Source organism: Lontra canadensis, unplaced genomic scaffold, assembly GCF_010015895.1.
Source record: "Lontra canadensis isolate GAN:19392208 unplaced genomic scaffold, GSC_riverotter_1.0 scaffold83, whole genome shotgun sequence".
Classification (NCBI taxonomy): Eukaryota; Metazoa; Chordata; class Mammalia; order Carnivora; family Mustelidae; genus Lontra; species Lontra canadensis.
In genome coordinates, this window is record NW_022631077.1 from 3,109,975 (window position 1) to 3,128,659 (window position 18,685).

An 18,685-nucleotide genomic window follows, 5' to 3' on the forward strand; every position below is an offset into this window, starting at 1 on the left:
CCCACAAACCATGAGATCATGACCTGAGCCAGAACCTGAATCAGGAGTCAGATGCTTCACCGACGCAGCCACCCAAGCGCCCCATTTGCTGTTTGAACGTAGTCTAAAATTGACACATTTCGGGATGATGCCTCCATGAGTTATAAACTGTACCATGATGCCAGGCGGTCTGAAGCACAGTGGACCCATGCTTATGTGAGGGATTTGGGAAAAGGGAGGGGGAATCTCAAGGTTGTATTTGCATGTCCACCTGTAGTTACAGACTACATAAATATCTCTCAACCTCAGCTCATCTGCCGACCATGCAAGTCAGGCATCAATTTGCACCTTGGGGAAAGGGCAGTACTGTCAGCTCTAGTGGGAGATGCAGCCTGCACAAGCGTGGCTCTCCCGGCTCATGTGTGCCTGTGTGTGCCCCCCAAGACTCTCAGAGGCCGTCATGCTGGACAGACGGCCCTGTCTACTGTCTGTGTCAGAAAACACGAAAATCTATGCCCCAGATAGTTTGAGGGTATCCAAATATTCAGTGTCATGCGCAGAAATTGGTATTTTGGGAATTGGATGGGACGGTAGTTAATTCTCAGGGAAACGGCAAATTGGAGGGGAAAAAAAAAAGCAGACTTGGGAACCCAAAGAGTCAAGTCAAAAGAACGGAGAGCCCATGCTCTCCTCCAGTAAGCAAAATAAAATGAAAAAGAAAAAAAACAAAACCAAAAAAACACAGGTAAAACCAACTGCCACCACCCTCCCTGGGACTCAGGCTCAGCTTTTGAGCAGTGCTGTGGCTGGTACTCACACTGACGTCGTGCTCCAGCTCGGCCAGCATGTCAAACTGCTGTCTCCTGGTGCATGTCATTTCTGCAGGAACACCAGACCACACCTAAGGTGGAATATATTGCAGAAGGTATTTGCAAACATTAGAATGAAAGCATGTCTAACACATTCAAGAAAAGCACTCTTGACCAACCAATTGCCAGTTAACGTACTCATCAACAAAATAAAGCTGTGAAATGCTTCCAGTTCCTTTCCTGCAGCGCTCGTGTTTTTATTCCCATTACAGCACTCACTGAGTGTCTGCTGCACCTGTGTGTCTGTTTCTACCCTCTGTACTTGCTGTTGTATTCTGTGGTTTTTGTGCAAACTGAGGAAACATGAGTGTAAAAGTGTTGTGTCTACTGAGGGTTTGAGAAGACCCAAAAAGGCAAGTCACCAAAGAACTTACTAAAATTAAAAAAAAAAAAAAAATAAAAAAAACTTAATAAAATTTGGTGTAGGCAAGAAAATTGATAAGAATGGGGGAAATCCTGAAAAACTCTTGAAGGAATTCTAACAAGTTTTAGGTTCTTGATTTCATTTTACATAAATGCAAATTGGAAGCGGAGGATGATGAGTACTGGTGTGGTCTTTGCAAGATAGTTGTGTAAGGTCCCAAAGAAGAGGGCAAGGATGGCCCCATATCAACGGAATGATGAATGAACGCATTTATATGTTTTGACTTGAAATAAAATGCATTCCCTTTTCATGAGTCCTCACTTAAACTTGACATTTTCTGATTGACAGATTAACTGCTAGTTCCGGCTGTGTGAGATAAGAGGGGCTGTTACTGTATACAGATGGCCCTTGAACAATATGTGGGGGGGAAGATCTCCTACCCCCTACTCCATGCAGTTGAAAATCTACATGTAACTTTGACTCCCCCCAGATGTCACTGTTGACCGGGAGTCTTACAATAACATAAAGAGTTGACCAATGTATTTTGTGTTACATGCACTGTATACTGTAGTTTTATAGTAAAGTAAGTTAGAGAAAAAAAAGTTAAGAAAATCATAAATTTACAGTATTGTATGTGTTTATCAGCAAAACTCCATGTCTAAGCAGACTATGCAGTTCAAACCTGTGTTGTTCACAAGTCACCTTTATTTCTCTATAACTCTGTTTTGTGAATTCTGCATCATTCCAACCCCCCGTTGAGTGCACAGTACAGAAATCGGGAAAACTTCCTATTGAGAAGTACACATGTTGGGAAAACAGAGGCGATAACATTCAGCATCTTTACAGATCACTGACGCTCTGTGAAAAGGAGTGAAGTGAGGGAGCACACTAAAAACAGGTGTACAACAGTTTATAACACTTGCAGTATCCAAACATTTTAAGTTATAAAATCTATACAGACCTTTACGGTGGAGTCCCACGATGCTGAATACAGTCGGTTGTCATGCCAACAGATCTTACTAACAGCATCGTCATGTCCCATTAACGTGTCCTGGCGTCTTGCAAATGCTATAGAGTAAAAATAGCTAACAGAAAAGAGAAGGAGAACTATTAAAAAGCATTCCAGCTCAATTTGGAGACTCCTAAACACATATTCAAGGAGTATTATGTTGTTTAATTCTACACTAAGACTCACTAGAATTACAAAATACAATTCTAATGTTATTACACCAAAATACTCAATATCTGACTTTGAAACTAGAAATCACCAGGTCTCGCTCATTTGTGTTTTCACCTCACGTTAAAACAGAAAAACAGAGTCCAGTGGGAGAAATTACTAGATTCAAACAATCACAGTCAAAGCCGCCAGTACTAGCCTTATCTAATATCTGTTCCTTTTCGAAAACAATGCACTGTCCCACCAATGGAAGACCTGTCTTTTCCTGCCTTCTGTCCACAAAGACAGCCATGCCGTGTGTGGAATTACACAAGGAGCACACTCAGATACATACACGTTATTATCCCACGAAGAACTTATGACAGTGGCATCTCCTGGCAAAAGTAAACAAGATGATAAAGCCTGAAATACAAATGGTTTGACATAATTATATACAATAATTAGTAAATCCCTAACATGTTAAAACTATCTCGTAAGCTCCCCCCAAAATTAATGCTTAAATTCTGTTTATTCTGTCCTTCCTCGTTATTTGGGAAGCGTTTTTTTTCAACTGGCTAATTCCAGATGCTAGGTTCCTTCCCAAATGTAAACCAGTAAGTGTGTCCAGGGCACATGGATCTAGCCTGTGGGTGTTCAGGGGCTCTGGAGGGCCCCCACAGCCCTGGGCTGGACGAACTCCTCATGCAGGTAAATCCTGAGGGGATGGTGGGCTGCATGTTATTCTCAAGGAGCCTCTCTGGATTACAGGCTTCCACAGGTAGGGAGAACTTCCAAAATTCTTTAGGGACTTTCAAAACCATTCGGATGGTTTACATTAACAATAAAATGTGTTTCTTCAGAAGAATTGGCTTTCTGGAATTCAAGGTCCTATCCACTCAGAAATGCACACATTATTTAAAAAACACAGACATGTTTAGTTTGACAGTTCCAGAAAAGGAAAGAATTATTAAGGGGAATTCTACTGGTTGGCACTTCTAGTTTTCTAGGCTATAAGCAAAATCGCTGTATTCTGAAAAAGAAGCACCCTGAAAAATGTTTAAATTGAATTTAGAAGTAATGTCACTGAGGTACCTTGTAGACATCGCACAGGAAAAACCCAACTGCTTGGGGAGAAACGAAATGCCATTATGTGTGTATAAAACAAAGTGCTACATGAATTTCCATCATATCACTGGTTTAAAATTAAAATGAACTCACCATATTTGAAAATGATATACTTCTTTGTAGCATTTTGGATTCCTTGGAGAACATCTTCAAGGTGGAATCTGGTTTAATGATGAGAAGGCAGACATATGAGAAAGATTTCCTGACCCTTACAGAGGATAAACAACAGTGGAGGCAGCGGAAGCGGGGCAGGAGGTGAGGCCAGAGGATCTGGGGCCCCATCTGGTGACCTGTCACCTCATGACAAGGAAACCAACGCATACCCAGTCCAGGCCCAGCACACTGCTCACATTTCAGCATGACTGAACCTGGAACAGGCCTAGGCACTGATAGAAGCTCAAAGTTAAAGAGAAGGAGCACCTGGCTGGCTCAGTCAATTAAGCATCTGCCTTTGGCTCAGGTCATGATCTCAGGGTCCTGGGATTGAGTCCCGCATTAGGCTCCCTGCTCAGTGGGGAGCCTGCTTTTCTGTCTCCCCCTCTCCCTCCCCCAGCTCATGCTCTCTCTCGCAAATAAATAAAGAAAATCTTAAAAAAAAAAAAAGTTAAAGGGGAGTAAAATAGCAATTTTAAAGACAACAAAAATCATGGGAGATATATATATATTTTTTTAATTTATTTTTTTTAACCAATTGCCCAGTTATGGTATGCGACCCCTGAACTGAATTAGCATTTATGAAGCAACCACTGACTTCCTAAAGAATAATAAAGCAGGGATTAAAATGTCCTCTCCTAACAGAAGCTTGAAAAAGTACAAAAGCAATCTCTTAGGAACCAAGACTTGCAGAAATGACAATGAATTCTGAACATCCCATATGTGAAACAATTAACACATTTCCTAATTTGTAAACTCACAACATGATAACGAAAAGGTCAAAATGAGCTTGAAGTAATTTCTTTGGTATAGTAAAATTTAACATTTTGACCTCATTTTTGCAACACCAATACACACAGGTCCTGACTTCATCAAGCCGAAACGCTCTCTAGCATTCAGCTTGGAAACAAAATCCAGCGAGTGAACACAGCATTACCTGAACGTTACCCTCTGGGTGACACTCAACTCTGAGTCTCTTCCTGACCGTGCTGCTGACTCTGAAGAATGCCTTTTCTAGCAGGCATTTCTGAGTCATCACCACAAAGTCTACTGCAGCTTATGAATTTGGGGGATCCTACGGGAAGCCGTAAATCAGCCCAGGATGTGAGGACGCTGTTCTCAAAACAGATGACTCTGTGCCCATGCTAGAGGGGAGCCTGCTGGAGCCTGGCTCGCAGCTGATGAGCCCTCCGAGTACCCACACAGCCAAACGTAGACCGTGTGTATATGAGCAAGGAAGGTCCCTTGGGGGTGACGATCAGGATATGCATAGATCGGTACTACATGTTATTAACAGAAGAAACAAAGAGAAAAAAACAAAGGCTTTTCACTTAAAAAAAAAAACAAAACCCTTCTTTCCCCTTCACTTGGTAAATTTACAAAGAAGGGATATCATGCTTAATGAGCATCCAGGTTTTCAAGCCTCGACGCTCCCCAACGTCCCCACTCATGGTTTACAAGGTCATACAAGTACAGGAGGCTGAGGGACTTAAACCCTCGTGGACAAATCCAGCTACGAACACAGGCTCTGCTTGCTGATAAAGCTTTAGTGAGAAAATGCTTTCACGATACAGCATTCGGTCTTGTGTGATGGTGCTGGCACACTCGGGGGACAGGACCCTGGGAGAAGGCGGAGTGCTTCCCTCTGTCAGGGCACCTGAGACCCCAGTGGGGCCCCGCGTGGGTCCTGCATGTCACTTCCTTTGGCTGACAGCAGAACCATTATCTGTGCTTTATGCAAAATTCTATTGTTTGCATCCTGAGGTTGTCCCTGAGAGAGTGAGGAAGGACGTGCTACAGATAATGAACCACCGTGAGCAACTCTGAGAGCAGTAAGCCTGCCTTCTCCGGGAGGGTTTGGTTGGATGGCACCACTTCCAGACTTAATCGATGAAACACATAATTTCCTCCGATAAGGCTAAAGGAAAAGTCCCCTCCAAAACAGCCAGCTACTAACTGTCAGAGCAAGTTGTCTTAAAACCTAAGCAGGTTGTCTAAGAATCTGATAAGGTAGAATATTAACAATGTGTCTTGGATTTCCAGTGAAATTCCACAACAAACGCCCCGAAGTGCATAACCTGTGACACAAATGAAACACCTAACAGCAAAGGTGCACTTGTCCATGCTCCCATGCACGGTGCCCTGGGATGCCCCGGCTACACCCTGCAGCTGCCCGGCTGTTCTGGGGCCTCCCTCCTAGCAAGGAGCCGGGAGTGAGCTCTTTGTGCCCGCCCTGTCCCAGAAATTTCTGGAAACCTCGTCAGCAATGGAATCTCATGATTGTTTCTGGCAAACTACAGTGACGTTTTCTGCTAAATGCCACAAACTGCTCAAAAGTCACTTTCTGTGGAGACAGCACACCCAAGTGCAATCCTTGACTCAGTGCCAAGAAACCTGGATTCTTCACGGTTCCACGTAAACCACTGTTCAGGCAGGAAAACTCACCTTGTGAGGTTGTAAACACGGAAGACCCGTTACAAGAGACAGCTATTCCGGTAACTGCCCTGTTTAAAGACAGAGGTTTATAAGTTACCAACATCCATGAGCTGGGACACTCGTCTCTTTCAAGTCCTGGATTTCATTTGACCAAGTGTCTGTATTTATTTTTGTCACAGCCTGTCTGCTGGATCTGCCTGCACACATTACACCTGCCACAACCAAATCATCAGTTGGGAGCTTCAAGTTTTGTTTTCGGTGAGACTTGTGGTCAGAAACCATCCCCCCTCTCGGCTTCCCCAGCTGCCACAGTCAAAGTCGAACATCTTCCCGATGCTGTGAATTCGCTTCTCCTCAATTCCACCTTATCTGACTGTCCCCTAAATTGCTGAAACTCTCCTTTATTTACAAGCACTTCACTTGCTTCGCGGCTGAATCGAATTTATCCTCAGTGAGGATACTATGTCTGGTACTACCATTTCCTTTTACGGGTACCTTCCTGTCTACACTGCCTGGGAGGATAGGGCCTCTTTCTGTGGGTCACTTAGAGACGCTGAGAAAAGGAAAGCCACTGTTAGAACGAATGAGGTGGAACTATGTATTTCGTGGCAGGAGGGTGATCTCTGGTCCCTAGCCTTGGCTCTGAAGTGGACTGGGACATTCAGACCCACCCGTGACCCATGGTGTCTGTGGTATCAATATGTCAGGATATCTGTGCCATCGAGCAGACCCCCAGGCCCATCTCTGAGCCTGGGTTTTCTCATCCATAACAGGATGGCTCAGGGGAGCTCCGTGCTTCTCAAGCCTTCCTACCAAAATGTGTGAATATCCTTAATGGCGGAAGTCTAAACACTCATAACCCCTTTGGGCCTGACAGCAAGCCCTTTCTGTGAAAGTATGGGTATTATTTTTAAAACTCCTGTGAACTTCGCCCTTTGATCTCTCTCCCTCTCCACATACTTGTTGTAAATTTTTAAAAGGACACATCTTCCCCTACAATATCTGAGAGTTCAACACTTGGAGAAGATCTACCATGTTTCTCCCATCAAAGACTTGAGGGGCTGTGTTCCCCAGTTTGAGAGGCACAGAACTACCTGCTGGCCGCAGACCCCCTCCTGGGCTCCAGAAGGACCAGCAGGAGACATGACAGCATGGAAGGCTGACATAAATCCATTCTGTGCCGAATTTCCCCTTGCCATGTTGACTTCACCTGGCTGATCACCACAGACATTGTGGGGGGAGAAAAACCCATCAAGACAACATGGAAAGATGGGGCGCCTGGGTGGCTCAGTGGGTTAAGCCGCTGCCTTCAGCTCAGGTCATGATCTTAGGTCCCTGGGATCAAGTCCCGCGTTGGGCTCTCTGCTCAGCAGGGAGCCTGCTTCCCCCTCTCTCTCTCTCTCTGCCTGCCTCTCCATCTACTTCTGATCTCTCTCTGTCAAATAAATAAATAAAATCTTTAAAAAAAAAAAAAAAGACAACACGGAAAGAGAGTTCCCACCCTCTTAACTCCACTTAAAACTGTCACTCCAGGTCAAGACCCCGGGTTTGGCAAGGATGGCAGAGGGGCGCTCTTACTCTTTGTGGATTTTATATTGCTCCTGTAACTGCAGTTTGGTGATGTTGTTCCAGGCCAGGCTTTTACTTTCTTCGGTCAGGTCTTCAAAAGACTCTTCACCTGGAGAGACTACATTGAGTTGCTGCCCGGTGAGTCAGCCGAATTGCTAACAAGCACCGGAGACAACAGCATCAGGGCCACAACATTTTCTATTAGAACCAAACGACCAAAGAAACACAGTGCCCCACTGAAACATAACTAACCTGAAATGTGCTAGGGAGCTCCATGTTCGTCAAGAGAAAATGACAAAATGTATTATCTAAATAACATAAAAATCCTTGGGAGAAAGACTGAAAAGTATCTTTGAAGACTGAAGTCTTTTTATACTCTTACCAGTGTTCTCGAGGTTTTCACTCAGCCCCTGCCTTAGGAACTTCAGGAAACACAAGACTGAGTAACTATTTCCTTGTCAGTAGTCATTGCAAGAGCCTGACTATTCCCTAGAAATGCTGCGGTTTCTTTTTGGTTTCAAGGGGGAGAAAGCAGACTTGCATTCCAAGCTACAAGTGCCCTGGCCAGGATGCGGGAAGCGGTCCCTCCTGTCATCTGAAGGGCCGGGCAATTGCTCCCTAGTATGATCACAAGACAGTGGTATGAGCCTGGTGACTAAGCGGGGCACGGGTTTAAGAGGCATCACAAGATAATCTCATGATCTTTATGACTGAACCCCGTGGGCCATTAACTCTTAGAGAAGAAAGGCCGGCTACCCGGGGTCCCGGGCCCCTGCGAGCTGTTCCTCCGGCCTGAGAGTACACTCCGCTCTCGGCAGCTACGAGGTCCCTGGGTGCCTGGAACAGACAGGAGGGTAGATGATAAGAAATCAAGGGACTTTGCTCCCAGGGTTCCACATAGTGTCAGATTCCTCCTGGGAGCCTGTGGGCCTGAGGCCATCCTATATGAAATGTGAAACACAGATAACTGGCTGAAGGGGAGTACTCTTTCCTCCTTCTCCAAATACTAGATGTCACAATGGAGTCAAGTTCATTTTAGCACCCAGCACATGCCAGGCACACAACAGACTCTGTGTTTGTTCATCAAATGACTAAGAAAATGAATCAAATGAAGGAAACCAAGCACCCTGAATTCAAGATCTGTATGTGGGGGAGGAGGAGGAGGGTGAGGGATGGCGAAGTTGTTTCTGGGAGAGAGCAGGGGAGAGTGGGGCCAGGGTGACCGTGGGAGTGGCACGGCGGGAACGGCCAGTGTGAAAGTGAAGGGCTAAGCATCAAACACTGGCTCGGAAAACCACAGAAAAGGTGAAGGAGAAAAACAACAGCAACAACAAAATACTGCCACGTCTCGTGGAATGGGAGTAATACCACTGGGAAAGAAAAGTAACCTGATTTTCTTTAAAATCAGCAGTTAAAACACAGACGAAACAACAACAAAAACAGGCTTGTCGGAGCTGTTTTTCAGGAGAATGGGAGGACGGCCGTCTGGTGTCCCACCACAACCACCCCTGGGCCACGCAGCTGTTCGTGGCTCTCCTGTTCTTCAGAACCTTCAGGAACATCTGACTCAGAAAAAAGAAGCCACGGGTGCTCCCGTTTATTCTCCTTCCACACTCACTTGGAGACTCTGCCGTGGGATCATCAGGACTGCAGGTCTGGGTGACAGTTTTCAACTTTGGGGTGATCCGTCGAGGATGTGGGGTCACAAAGAGCTGTTTTGGCGTCTGGCCAAACTCCAGGATTTGGGTGAGCATGGCCACTTTCTCGTCAGGGTCCTCGATGCTTTGGGACAGAACACAAGTAATGCAGTGAACCATGAGGTTCGAGTCCCCCAAGAGCACAAATGTCAAACAATGCGGCTCAACGGAAGAGAGATTTAATCCTCATACAGGAACAGCAACTCTGTGCCAGGACAGTCCAAGCCTCATCACAGATCTTTAGAGAGTTTTCTGAGGCTCGGTGACTTACCTAATGGGGAAAGCAAGATATAATTCACTGTAAAATTTCCACACCTTCATATGATCAAAGAGCTGCATTCATCATTTAGACAAAGAGGTTTTTCGTAACTCAAGTAGAAACTCCTAGACGTATAGGTACCTGTTCAAGTCTACGCCTCCTTCATAGGTCAGGGGATGAAATACTGAAAAAAAGATGAAAAACTCTCTTGAAAGGGGTAGTACTGTTTGGTTATAATAGACATTTCACACAGACTCTTATATAAAGCTCAACAACTTTGAACTCATGGTTTCAAAGAAACTCATGATCACTTTGCAAGAAAAAACTAATAAAAACCAACGGCAATAAATACCAACCCGAGTTATCTTTCACTGAGCAGAAATCCAACTGGCAGGTGAGACAGCCTCTTATCTCCAGGTGTTTGCTGGTGAGCACCTCTAACCCCAGGGGAATCGCCAGTCAACCCCCATTGCCCTGCGCCCATCCGCCCTGACCTGCTGGCTCCTCTTCAGCAGCTGACACCACTGGCAGCCCCGAGGCAGGTAAGAAGGAGCCCGAGGAGGGTGTGCTGCTGCTGGTTTCTTTCTGCTCCATTAATAGGAAGCCCTGGGGCCCTTTAGAAGAAGGAGGGGTGGGGGGCACTCTTCTACCATATTCTGATTGAGTTTGAATTGAAATCGATGAGTGGGGAGGAGAGTACATGTTAACATTGGAAGACTTTAGAAAAACCCCTCTGGGGATCGGGGCGAAGTTGGGGTTCTTTAGGCAGAAGTCCTTCCTCCTCTGTTACTCAGTCCCTGACCCAGGGCCATGGAGCTGGGGCCACCCTCTGCTGACAGAAGATGCTTCTGCCAAGCATGAGCTTGGGCTGCTCTGGCCGCGTTTTTTTTTCTCTTTTTGCTTGTGTTTTCATCAAACGCTATATGACATTTCTGAGACCCTCACTTACCATTATGGGCCTCAACGGCATCATTTCCTTTCTGCTTGTAGCCGAATATTAGATCGATCCACTCGTGGAGGTGCTCTGACACGTAACTGCTCTCTAGCGCATCCTTGCTCTTCTGAAGGAAGTCCTCGGGACCTGTTAGATGAGACTCCGTCAGAACGTCACTGTCTTCCTTGACTCTCTCCCATCTCTTTTGTCTATCCACATGCAGATAAAGCTTCTAGGAGAGGCAAGAGGCACATATTTCTTAATGAGGCTTTTTGGGCCCCATCAGATAAAATATATATTCTGGCGGGGGAAGGGGAGTGGTGAAGATCACTCTCACAACATTTAGATCTTTCAAATGCGTATCGATGTTTTTACGTCATAGACTCACAGACTAGTTCCGATTTGGAACAGAGCTGACAGCGCCTCATTTACATAGGCAATTCTACTGCTATTTTAAAAAACCGAGGCTACTAAATCACAATACTGAAGGCCCCCCCCCCCCCCCCAGGTGAAGAAGTGCTGAAACTCGGTACTTCCAAGGTGGTACTCACTCCGTGCCCAGGGTGGGAGTTCCACATCATCGACCATCTGCCCTCCTTGTCTCTTTCCCAGATCCAACTTCAGACTATTGACTAAAAAGCTGACATCATCACCATAGAATTCTGGAATCAACTGAAAGTTTTTTTTGGGGGGGGGGGGGGGAAAGAATAACAACGAACATTTTTTAAAGCAGTTAGAAACCACAAGCCCAGTGAACTATTAGCTTTATTAACTGCCTACCTCTTTAAAATCTGTTGCACCATCCAAACAGTTTTTCCAAGTTTCTGCAATACTAGATACAAAGAAAAAAAAAAATCAACTGATGTGAAGTCTTGGGTCTGGAAATAGCAACCAAAGTGCTCTCTATGCACCTAGGTGTTGTCCTACACTTCACCTGTGTTAACTCGTTTCTCTCATTAACTCATAATTCTCAACATCTGTATGAGGATCCCCGCTTTGACAGAAGAGAAGCCTTCTCTGAGCTCATGCAGGGAGTGACATGGGGTGAGGACAAGGACCCTGTCTCCATGCCCACACTGTGAACCTCCAGCCACACACTGCCTCATCGAAGGGACAACACAGGCTACTGCTTAAACACGGCAAACCTAGCATGGCTGTTTTAACAGTTCACTTTAGAAAGTGATTAAGTTGCACACAGCTTAGAAAAAGACCGAAGAGACACAGACCAAAAGATTAACAATGAATATTATCTCAGCGTGGTGGGAGGCCAAGTTAATTTTCTTCTTATTTTCTGACTTTTTTTTTTTTTTTTTGCAAGGAATACTACCTTTATAATTAAAAAAAAGTCATTCAAACAATCACAGGAAATTGTATTCAATTCGCAGCAGAATTATTTGGAATAAGGAGGTGTTGGAAACAGTCTAAATGTCCAACAATAGAAAAATAGTTAAAATACTTAAGTTATGGCATACATTAGGATGTGATACAATAATTTAAAAGTCACTGTTTTGAACATCTGATATATGGGGAAAACTTCAACATCTAATATGACGGGGCCACACTAGGCAGGACAAAAGCTGTAATTGAAAGATGTTCTTACACACACACACACACACACACGACGAGAAAGAGCCTGAAAGGAACAGATGTACCAGTCAGTGACTCTTTACATTTCTTGACATTTTTGAATCCGCTTTTTTTCGAAGCAAACATAGGGTTCGTTTATAATTAGAGAGCTTAAGAACTGGTAGATGAAGCATGGGGTCAAACCTGTTGAACATTCTGTCCGCGTTATCAAACCTTCCATTCTGCAGACACAGCATGTACTCGGGTGCTAGAGGGGAAATCAGAGTTGGGTGAGATAACAGAATCCCTGGCGAACCAACGAGAAGCCCCACTGAACTGGGAGCACCAATTCAGAATCTTACCAATCCTCACAAGATAAAAGAGCACATAGCCGGGGGAAGAGTAGTGACTGCCGTACATGAACTTTGGCTCTGGCATCTCCTGGTAGCGGGTCTGCAACAGACGGGGAAAGACCGTGCTAGGTGTCGGCCGGGAAAACAGTAACCGCCTCAAGTAGCCAAACCCCAAATCGTGGCACGGGTACATTACATCCCTTAGTTTCTCTCTTTAAGTAGAAAAAGGAGAAGGGGGCGGGGGGAAAACTGTGAACACACAGTATTCCTGTGACAAGTATTTTGCTTTTCTGGGCTCTGTGGGAACAGTGTTGGGCTGGATTGAACAGAATGGATGTTACACATCTCTTCTAAAATTTACCAGGGACTCCCTCTGTGCAACTAAATCAGTCAACTTGTGATCCGGTCAGCCTCCTCCTTCCTGAATTTCAGGCAGAAAATTCAGAAGTGGGTGGGTGAGGAGCTGACCTCAAGGGAGAGGGCAGAGGGCAGAGAGGGGAGTAAGGAAAAAAATAGGTCCTCTAGTCACTTGGCATAGACCTCCCCTAATTTTTGGGAGAAATGAGTTTCCCTTACTATAAAAACAGGCCACCATGGCTCAGGGAGTTCCTTAGAAACCAGGCATCCCCAGATCCACGTACCAGGAGTCTCTCCAGCCGTTCCTTGTTTAGGGCCCCTACCGGCCTGCTAAGATCCCGGAAAGTTCCTGGATTTGACAAATCTGTAGAAATAAATACATTTTTAAGAAATGAATTAATTAAAATAAAGCCAACAAACTTAATAACATTACCCCCCATGGATACACATGCACAGATTTATTTCCACAAATAATTTTAAAAAATGGAGACAGACCCATTAGAATTATAGTATTTCTGATAGTCACTTACATAACTGTAAATGTTAGGGCTTGAGTTTTAAGTCAGCAAGTCACTAAAGAGTAGCATCTCTAATTTGAAAATACCCTGATTATTTTATCAAAGAGTGCACGTACTACACGGAGCACTGGGTGTTATATGCAAATGATAAATCACAGAACACTATGTCAAAAACTAATGATGTCCTGTATGGTGACAAAATAGCAAAATCAAAAAAATTATAAAAAAAAAGATGATTGGTTTAAAAAAAACTATATTTCAAGGAAAACAACAAAAATTAAGCACATTTGAAAAGTCAGTATTCTTCTACCAAGATTTTCTGAAGTTTGAATTATAGTGAATATTATTATTGTGTGATAATAACATAATCTGAGAATTGGAGACTGAATGTTAACAGAGAAATAAATTCTCAAACTCCCAGAAAGTCTGTTATTTCTCTCAAGTGTAAGGGTTCAATTAGTGAACTGTCAAGAGGAATTTATTGTTCACAATATATAATTTAGAATATTACAAAATCAGATTACAATATAGTCACATTTTTGTTGAAATAATGAGAGAAATACATATACCACAAGGTTAAAATGATTCTCATTAATGTAATCATTGGTGATTTTTCTTTCCTTCTTTAAATATTTCAGTACTTTTTAAATATTCTAGAATGAATGATTATTACTTTCGGTCATCACATTTTTGATTGTGAACTTTAAAATAATATGATAACCCAAAACCACTTTTCAAAGTGAAAAACTTAATTAAATATTTGAAATGCGGTCATTACAGGTAATGATATGGCTTAAAAACATACACATACTTTCTGCGCATGCCTTTCAAGAAGTCTGTGAGTCCTTCTTTTGGGATTAAAAGAAGTTAAGAGCTAGTGGAGAAAACACCTACAAACCCCACACAATGTGGAGAACACTGACCTGGTACTGCGAGATGGAAACTAGCAACCCTTAGTACAGAGATCCAGATGGGTTGCAATCTGTTGACACCTCCCGATCGCAGCACCTGCTTCCCTCTCACACTGGGCCTTGGGGCACACTGGGTCTTGGGGCACTTACCCAGCTCGGTGCTGCAGTAATCGTTGATTATCCACGGGAACACGGGGTACTGCGAGAGGTCATTGCAGCTGCGGTCCGCCAGGTTGTTGAGGTGCAGGAGGTACTGGTAATTGGAGAGGTGCCCGCGCTGCCACTGCAGCGTGTAGCTCTCGGCTGTGCGCTCTGCGACGTGGTGCTCTGAGGAGGACAGGGCCCGCGGGTCACCACTGAACTTGGCAAACACGGGCTAAGTTGTACTGAGTGTATAAAAACTACATGTTTTGGGGTTTTTTTGAACAATTTTTAAAAGATTTTATTTACTGATCTGACAGAGAGAGACAGCGAGCACAAGCAGGGGGAGCAGCAGAGGGAGAAGGAGCAGGGAGCCTGTTGTGGGACTTTCCCAGGACCCTGGGATCATGACCTGAGGGGCAGGCAGACGCTTAACGACTGAGCCACCCAGGTGCCCCCAAAACTAGATAAATGTAGACCCGTCAGTGCATTTTTGAAAAATACGTTTTAAGAAAATGAAAAGTAGGCTGTGGTTGGTTTTCACCAAGTAGCTGTTGCATTAAGTATGAATATCTCCAAGGACATTCACCAGGAGGAAACATTATTACATATTTAATACACGATATAAAACATATATGAGGTGCCTCATTAGCGCAGTAGGTCTCATAAAACATATATGAAGGTATGGGGCAATATGTACACATTACATGGTAACACATAATATTTACTATATTCTATATAACCTGCAAGTACACAAAGTGCTTGAATTTTAACGCCTTTCAGAAGCCATGACCATTTGCAAAAGCTTATTTCCTCCACTTTTTATGAAATCAAAACAAAAACAGTTTTCTTTTAGATCTGGAAAGGGTCTACCACACAGATTTGCCAATGCCTATGTATTAGGTAGGCACATGAGGAGCAAGACAAAGAAAAGAACCCGCTGAAGGAGAAGAAGGTCTCTGACAGGAAAACACAATTTCTCAAAGGAGAACCAGGAAGTCTCCTCCTGCCCCCAAGAATACCCTCAGGAAACATGCAACCATAGAGTATGTGGCACCAAGGACAGCTTTCCTCCTGGAGGGCATAAAGTGACTCAACTATTTTATTTTGTTCAGAAGATTCTGCTTTCAACATTTGGTTGGCTCTGCTAGGCAATTTATCTAACTCATCTGTTGATTCAGTATTTATCCTTACTTATTTTTACCAAGTTTCTTCTCTCACCAGTTATAAGGAAAGAGCTTAAAAACTCAAAATGCTTGTTCTCATTTCCTACACTCACAATACCTCAAAGAAAGTCTGACCAACCTGAGGAATAAGATCAGCGGGAATAAGGAAGCTTTAAGAAACAAGTTCTTAGGTCATGGCAAGTGTTTTGACTTGAAATTTTAGGACTCACCATGAAAGTTGAATTTTTTGTTGTAATCTTGTTATATAGTTAGAGGAATAAAATGAAAAAAAATTTAATCAGGAGGCAGGAAATAACAATCAATGTGTATCAGAGCTATACTTAGGCATTAAATTAAATGTAACAGTTTATTGTGAGAAGAAAAAAATTGAATTCTAAGCCTATTGTAAAATAAAATATATTCCTCATTGAAAATAGACTATTCTTCTGAGAGAAAATTCCATTTCTAAGGGAGTAAGAACAGCAAACAAAGTTAAGATGGCATTAATAAAATCCCAACATCTGCTTTTTAAAATCAACCCATTTTAGTTATCTAGCAACTCTGTAAACAAGAATAATTCAAGCATATAATTTCATATGTTCATGTCTAAAAAGAAAAATCAGGTGTTCTTTCTGATAAAGGTGGGAAAATTCACATTTTTATGGAAGGCTGAGGAACTATTAATTTAAAGCAAATCAAGTCCCATGGAGTCCTCTGAGTACAGAAGGCTCATGTGTTCCTTTTGTGCTGTCTTCCAGCTTTATGATTAAGATGACAGTTAATGATCACAAACACATGACTGGACAACTTGCTGCATCACATTAAGAAACCAAGTCTTGGTTTCCATAAACGAATCTAGACATGACAGAACAGAAAAATAATTAGGTGGATTCTTTATAATCCATTCAACTTGGGGGTGTTACAATATAAAAAATATTCAAATATATTTATCAAGAGTTTTTCAAACACACACTTGGAACGGACTACTGCCAAATTTCACTTATATGAACTCATGGTTTTATTTTTAGAATGCCATTTGCCCACCTTAGTTCCTGATGTGAAGAAATAAGGAGACCCAGAAAGGTGATTCTAGATAGCATTTCTCTTCTCCTATTTCCTACCCCAGGTACTCAGGAGCTGAACTACCATCATATGAATAGATACAATGAAGGGTGAGCACCATACCTAGATACGTGGCAATATAAAAATAGAGGTCATCTCTATCTTGAGGTTCATAGAACTTTAGGTAGATGTCAGAACAGAGGTCGTCTTCTGTGCAAAACACTTCCAAGCCCTATAAATTCAGTAAGAAAACAGTAAAATAAATAGCACTGTATTTACCTTGCAATCTCAAAACAAGCTATGTAAGTACAAAAGCTTTTCAATTAAAGATGTCTACTTTTTATATGCAGGTCTTACTTATTCACATTCTCCACATACAGATTTGATTCAGCAATGCACATATATGTGTGTGTTTGTATGACTATGTGCAGTGTGTATATGCGTGCACACAGTTCACCCAAAAGAAAGACTTGCAGACAACGTGCTTACAGTACAACAAACTTGTACTTTTCAGATATGCCATGAGTGTTTACAAGTCAGCACCATTGGCTAAACTGAGGATATGAGAATCATCCACCAAGAAGTGACATCCCACAAGAACTCACCAAAGGCATGAGGCCGTGCCTCCTTTTGTAAATGCGGCGGACATCCTGGAGTGTTATCTGGACCACAGGTTTCTTTAAAAGTAGATAGACAATCTCAAACATCAACATCTGGACACAATTAGAACCTGCCCTATCAGAAAGGTGAAAAAGTGGCCAAATCTTGACTTCCCGACATGTTACATGTGAACAATTGGAAAGGCAGCTCTTAGAACAAGACATTTCTGGTTTTATGTCCTTGCCTACCCTTTTCCACTAACTTTATGACTTCAGATGAGTCTCCCTACCGTCACTCAGGACCCCAACAATGCTAATGCACTGATCTATCATTCAGACTCCTGCAAGGTTGCTGAGAGAAAGGGGATATTAAAGTGCTGGTACAGATAACCTCTCAGGAATTTTGCTCTTTTTACAGATCAAAGGTTTTCTTAGAACTGACACAGGATATATTTTTTTAGAATTCTGTTCCTTATCTCTGTAATGACTACATTGTACTAAGACTCATAAACAACTACGATATTAAGCAGGGCCTCTAAATTTTTCTTCATGAGGAAAAAAATGTTCTTGCTTCTCAAGAGGCTTAAAGCACTAGTAAGAGGAGAATGAGGTTAGAAAAGCCACTGAGACTGGCTACATGGTGACACATCCACCTTGCCCCACGTGAGAGAGAGGAAAAGCCCACATGTGGAACTGTGGAAATTGCCCGACGGCTGGTCAAGGATCCGAGCCCAGAGATTTGGGAGAGGATACATGCTCACACTATGGATCCTGAAGCTCTAGCACATACTCCAGTATCATCCCAAAAGTTTTTGACCCAAGCCATAGTAACAGTAGTGGTCAAGCCAACTATTACACCAGTACAGTGTAATGTCTGTGGGAGGGCTGGGTGAGGGTGTTCCGCCACCTGGTGGACAAAATTGTCATAGCACCATTTTTCACACACAAAAGAATCAGGTGTTTTAGTGACAGAATGACTGACCCCACCAGGCGGAGAATTTCAGGGACATAGCCTCCTATGACAGAAAACATGTTCTTTGGGCTGCCCTGCCAAATGGTCCAATGCACTGTCAGAGTGTATTAGCATTTCTGTTCTTCTAATGAACCATTCCAAAAAGTGTTCAGCTCTAGATACAGCAACAAATCTTTACAAATTTTAGTGTGGCAATCCGAGTTTATCTTAAGCTATCTGGGCGAGTAAATCTAAAGTCACTGTGGAAGAGAAGACTGTTTCCACCATCATGGTAGAAGCACCACACCTTTTCCAGAGGTGTGTGGGTGCTGGCTGGCAGGGGACACTGTCACACTGCTTGTGACAGACTTGGATCTACTGATTTTGCTCCTCAATAAAGAGAAACAAGAAATACCACATATATGGATGCAAACTCAGATATACAGAAAATACCCATTTCTCTTTAATTTTAGTACATTTCATTGCTCTCTTCCAGAATGGCTTCCAAGGAGAAAGGTA

At 43.1% G+C, this 18,685-nt stretch overlaps 1 protein-coding gene across 1 annotated transcript in view; it reads right to left on the bottom strand.

The window, feature by feature from the left end:
- Nucleotides 1-18,685, bottom strand: part of NSMAF (neutral sphingomyelinase activation associated factor) — a 57,830-nt gene that overhangs the window by 2,410 nt on the left and 36,735 nt on the right. The window contains 17 exon segments of the mRNA XM_032882603.1: nucleotides 797-880; nucleotides 2,174-2,297; nucleotides 2,724-2,791; nucleotides 3,587-3,654; nucleotides 6,092-6,150; nucleotides 7,661-7,769; nucleotides 9,270-9,433; nucleotides 9,749-9,791; nucleotides 10,557-10,688; nucleotides 11,093-11,213; nucleotides 11,322-11,373; nucleotides 12,312-12,375; nucleotides 12,470-12,560; nucleotides 13,102-13,181; nucleotides 14,397-14,573; nucleotides 16,739-16,847; nucleotides 17,221-17,292. Of these exon segments, the coding sequence (XP_032738494.1) occupies nucleotides 797-880; nucleotides 2,174-2,297; nucleotides 2,724-2,791; nucleotides 3,587-3,654; nucleotides 6,092-6,150; nucleotides 7,661-7,769; nucleotides 9,270-9,433; nucleotides 9,749-9,791; nucleotides 10,557-10,688; nucleotides 11,093-11,213; nucleotides 11,322-11,373; nucleotides 12,312-12,375; nucleotides 12,470-12,560; nucleotides 13,102-13,181; nucleotides 14,397-14,573; nucleotides 16,739-16,847; nucleotides 17,221-17,292 (1,617 nt within the window).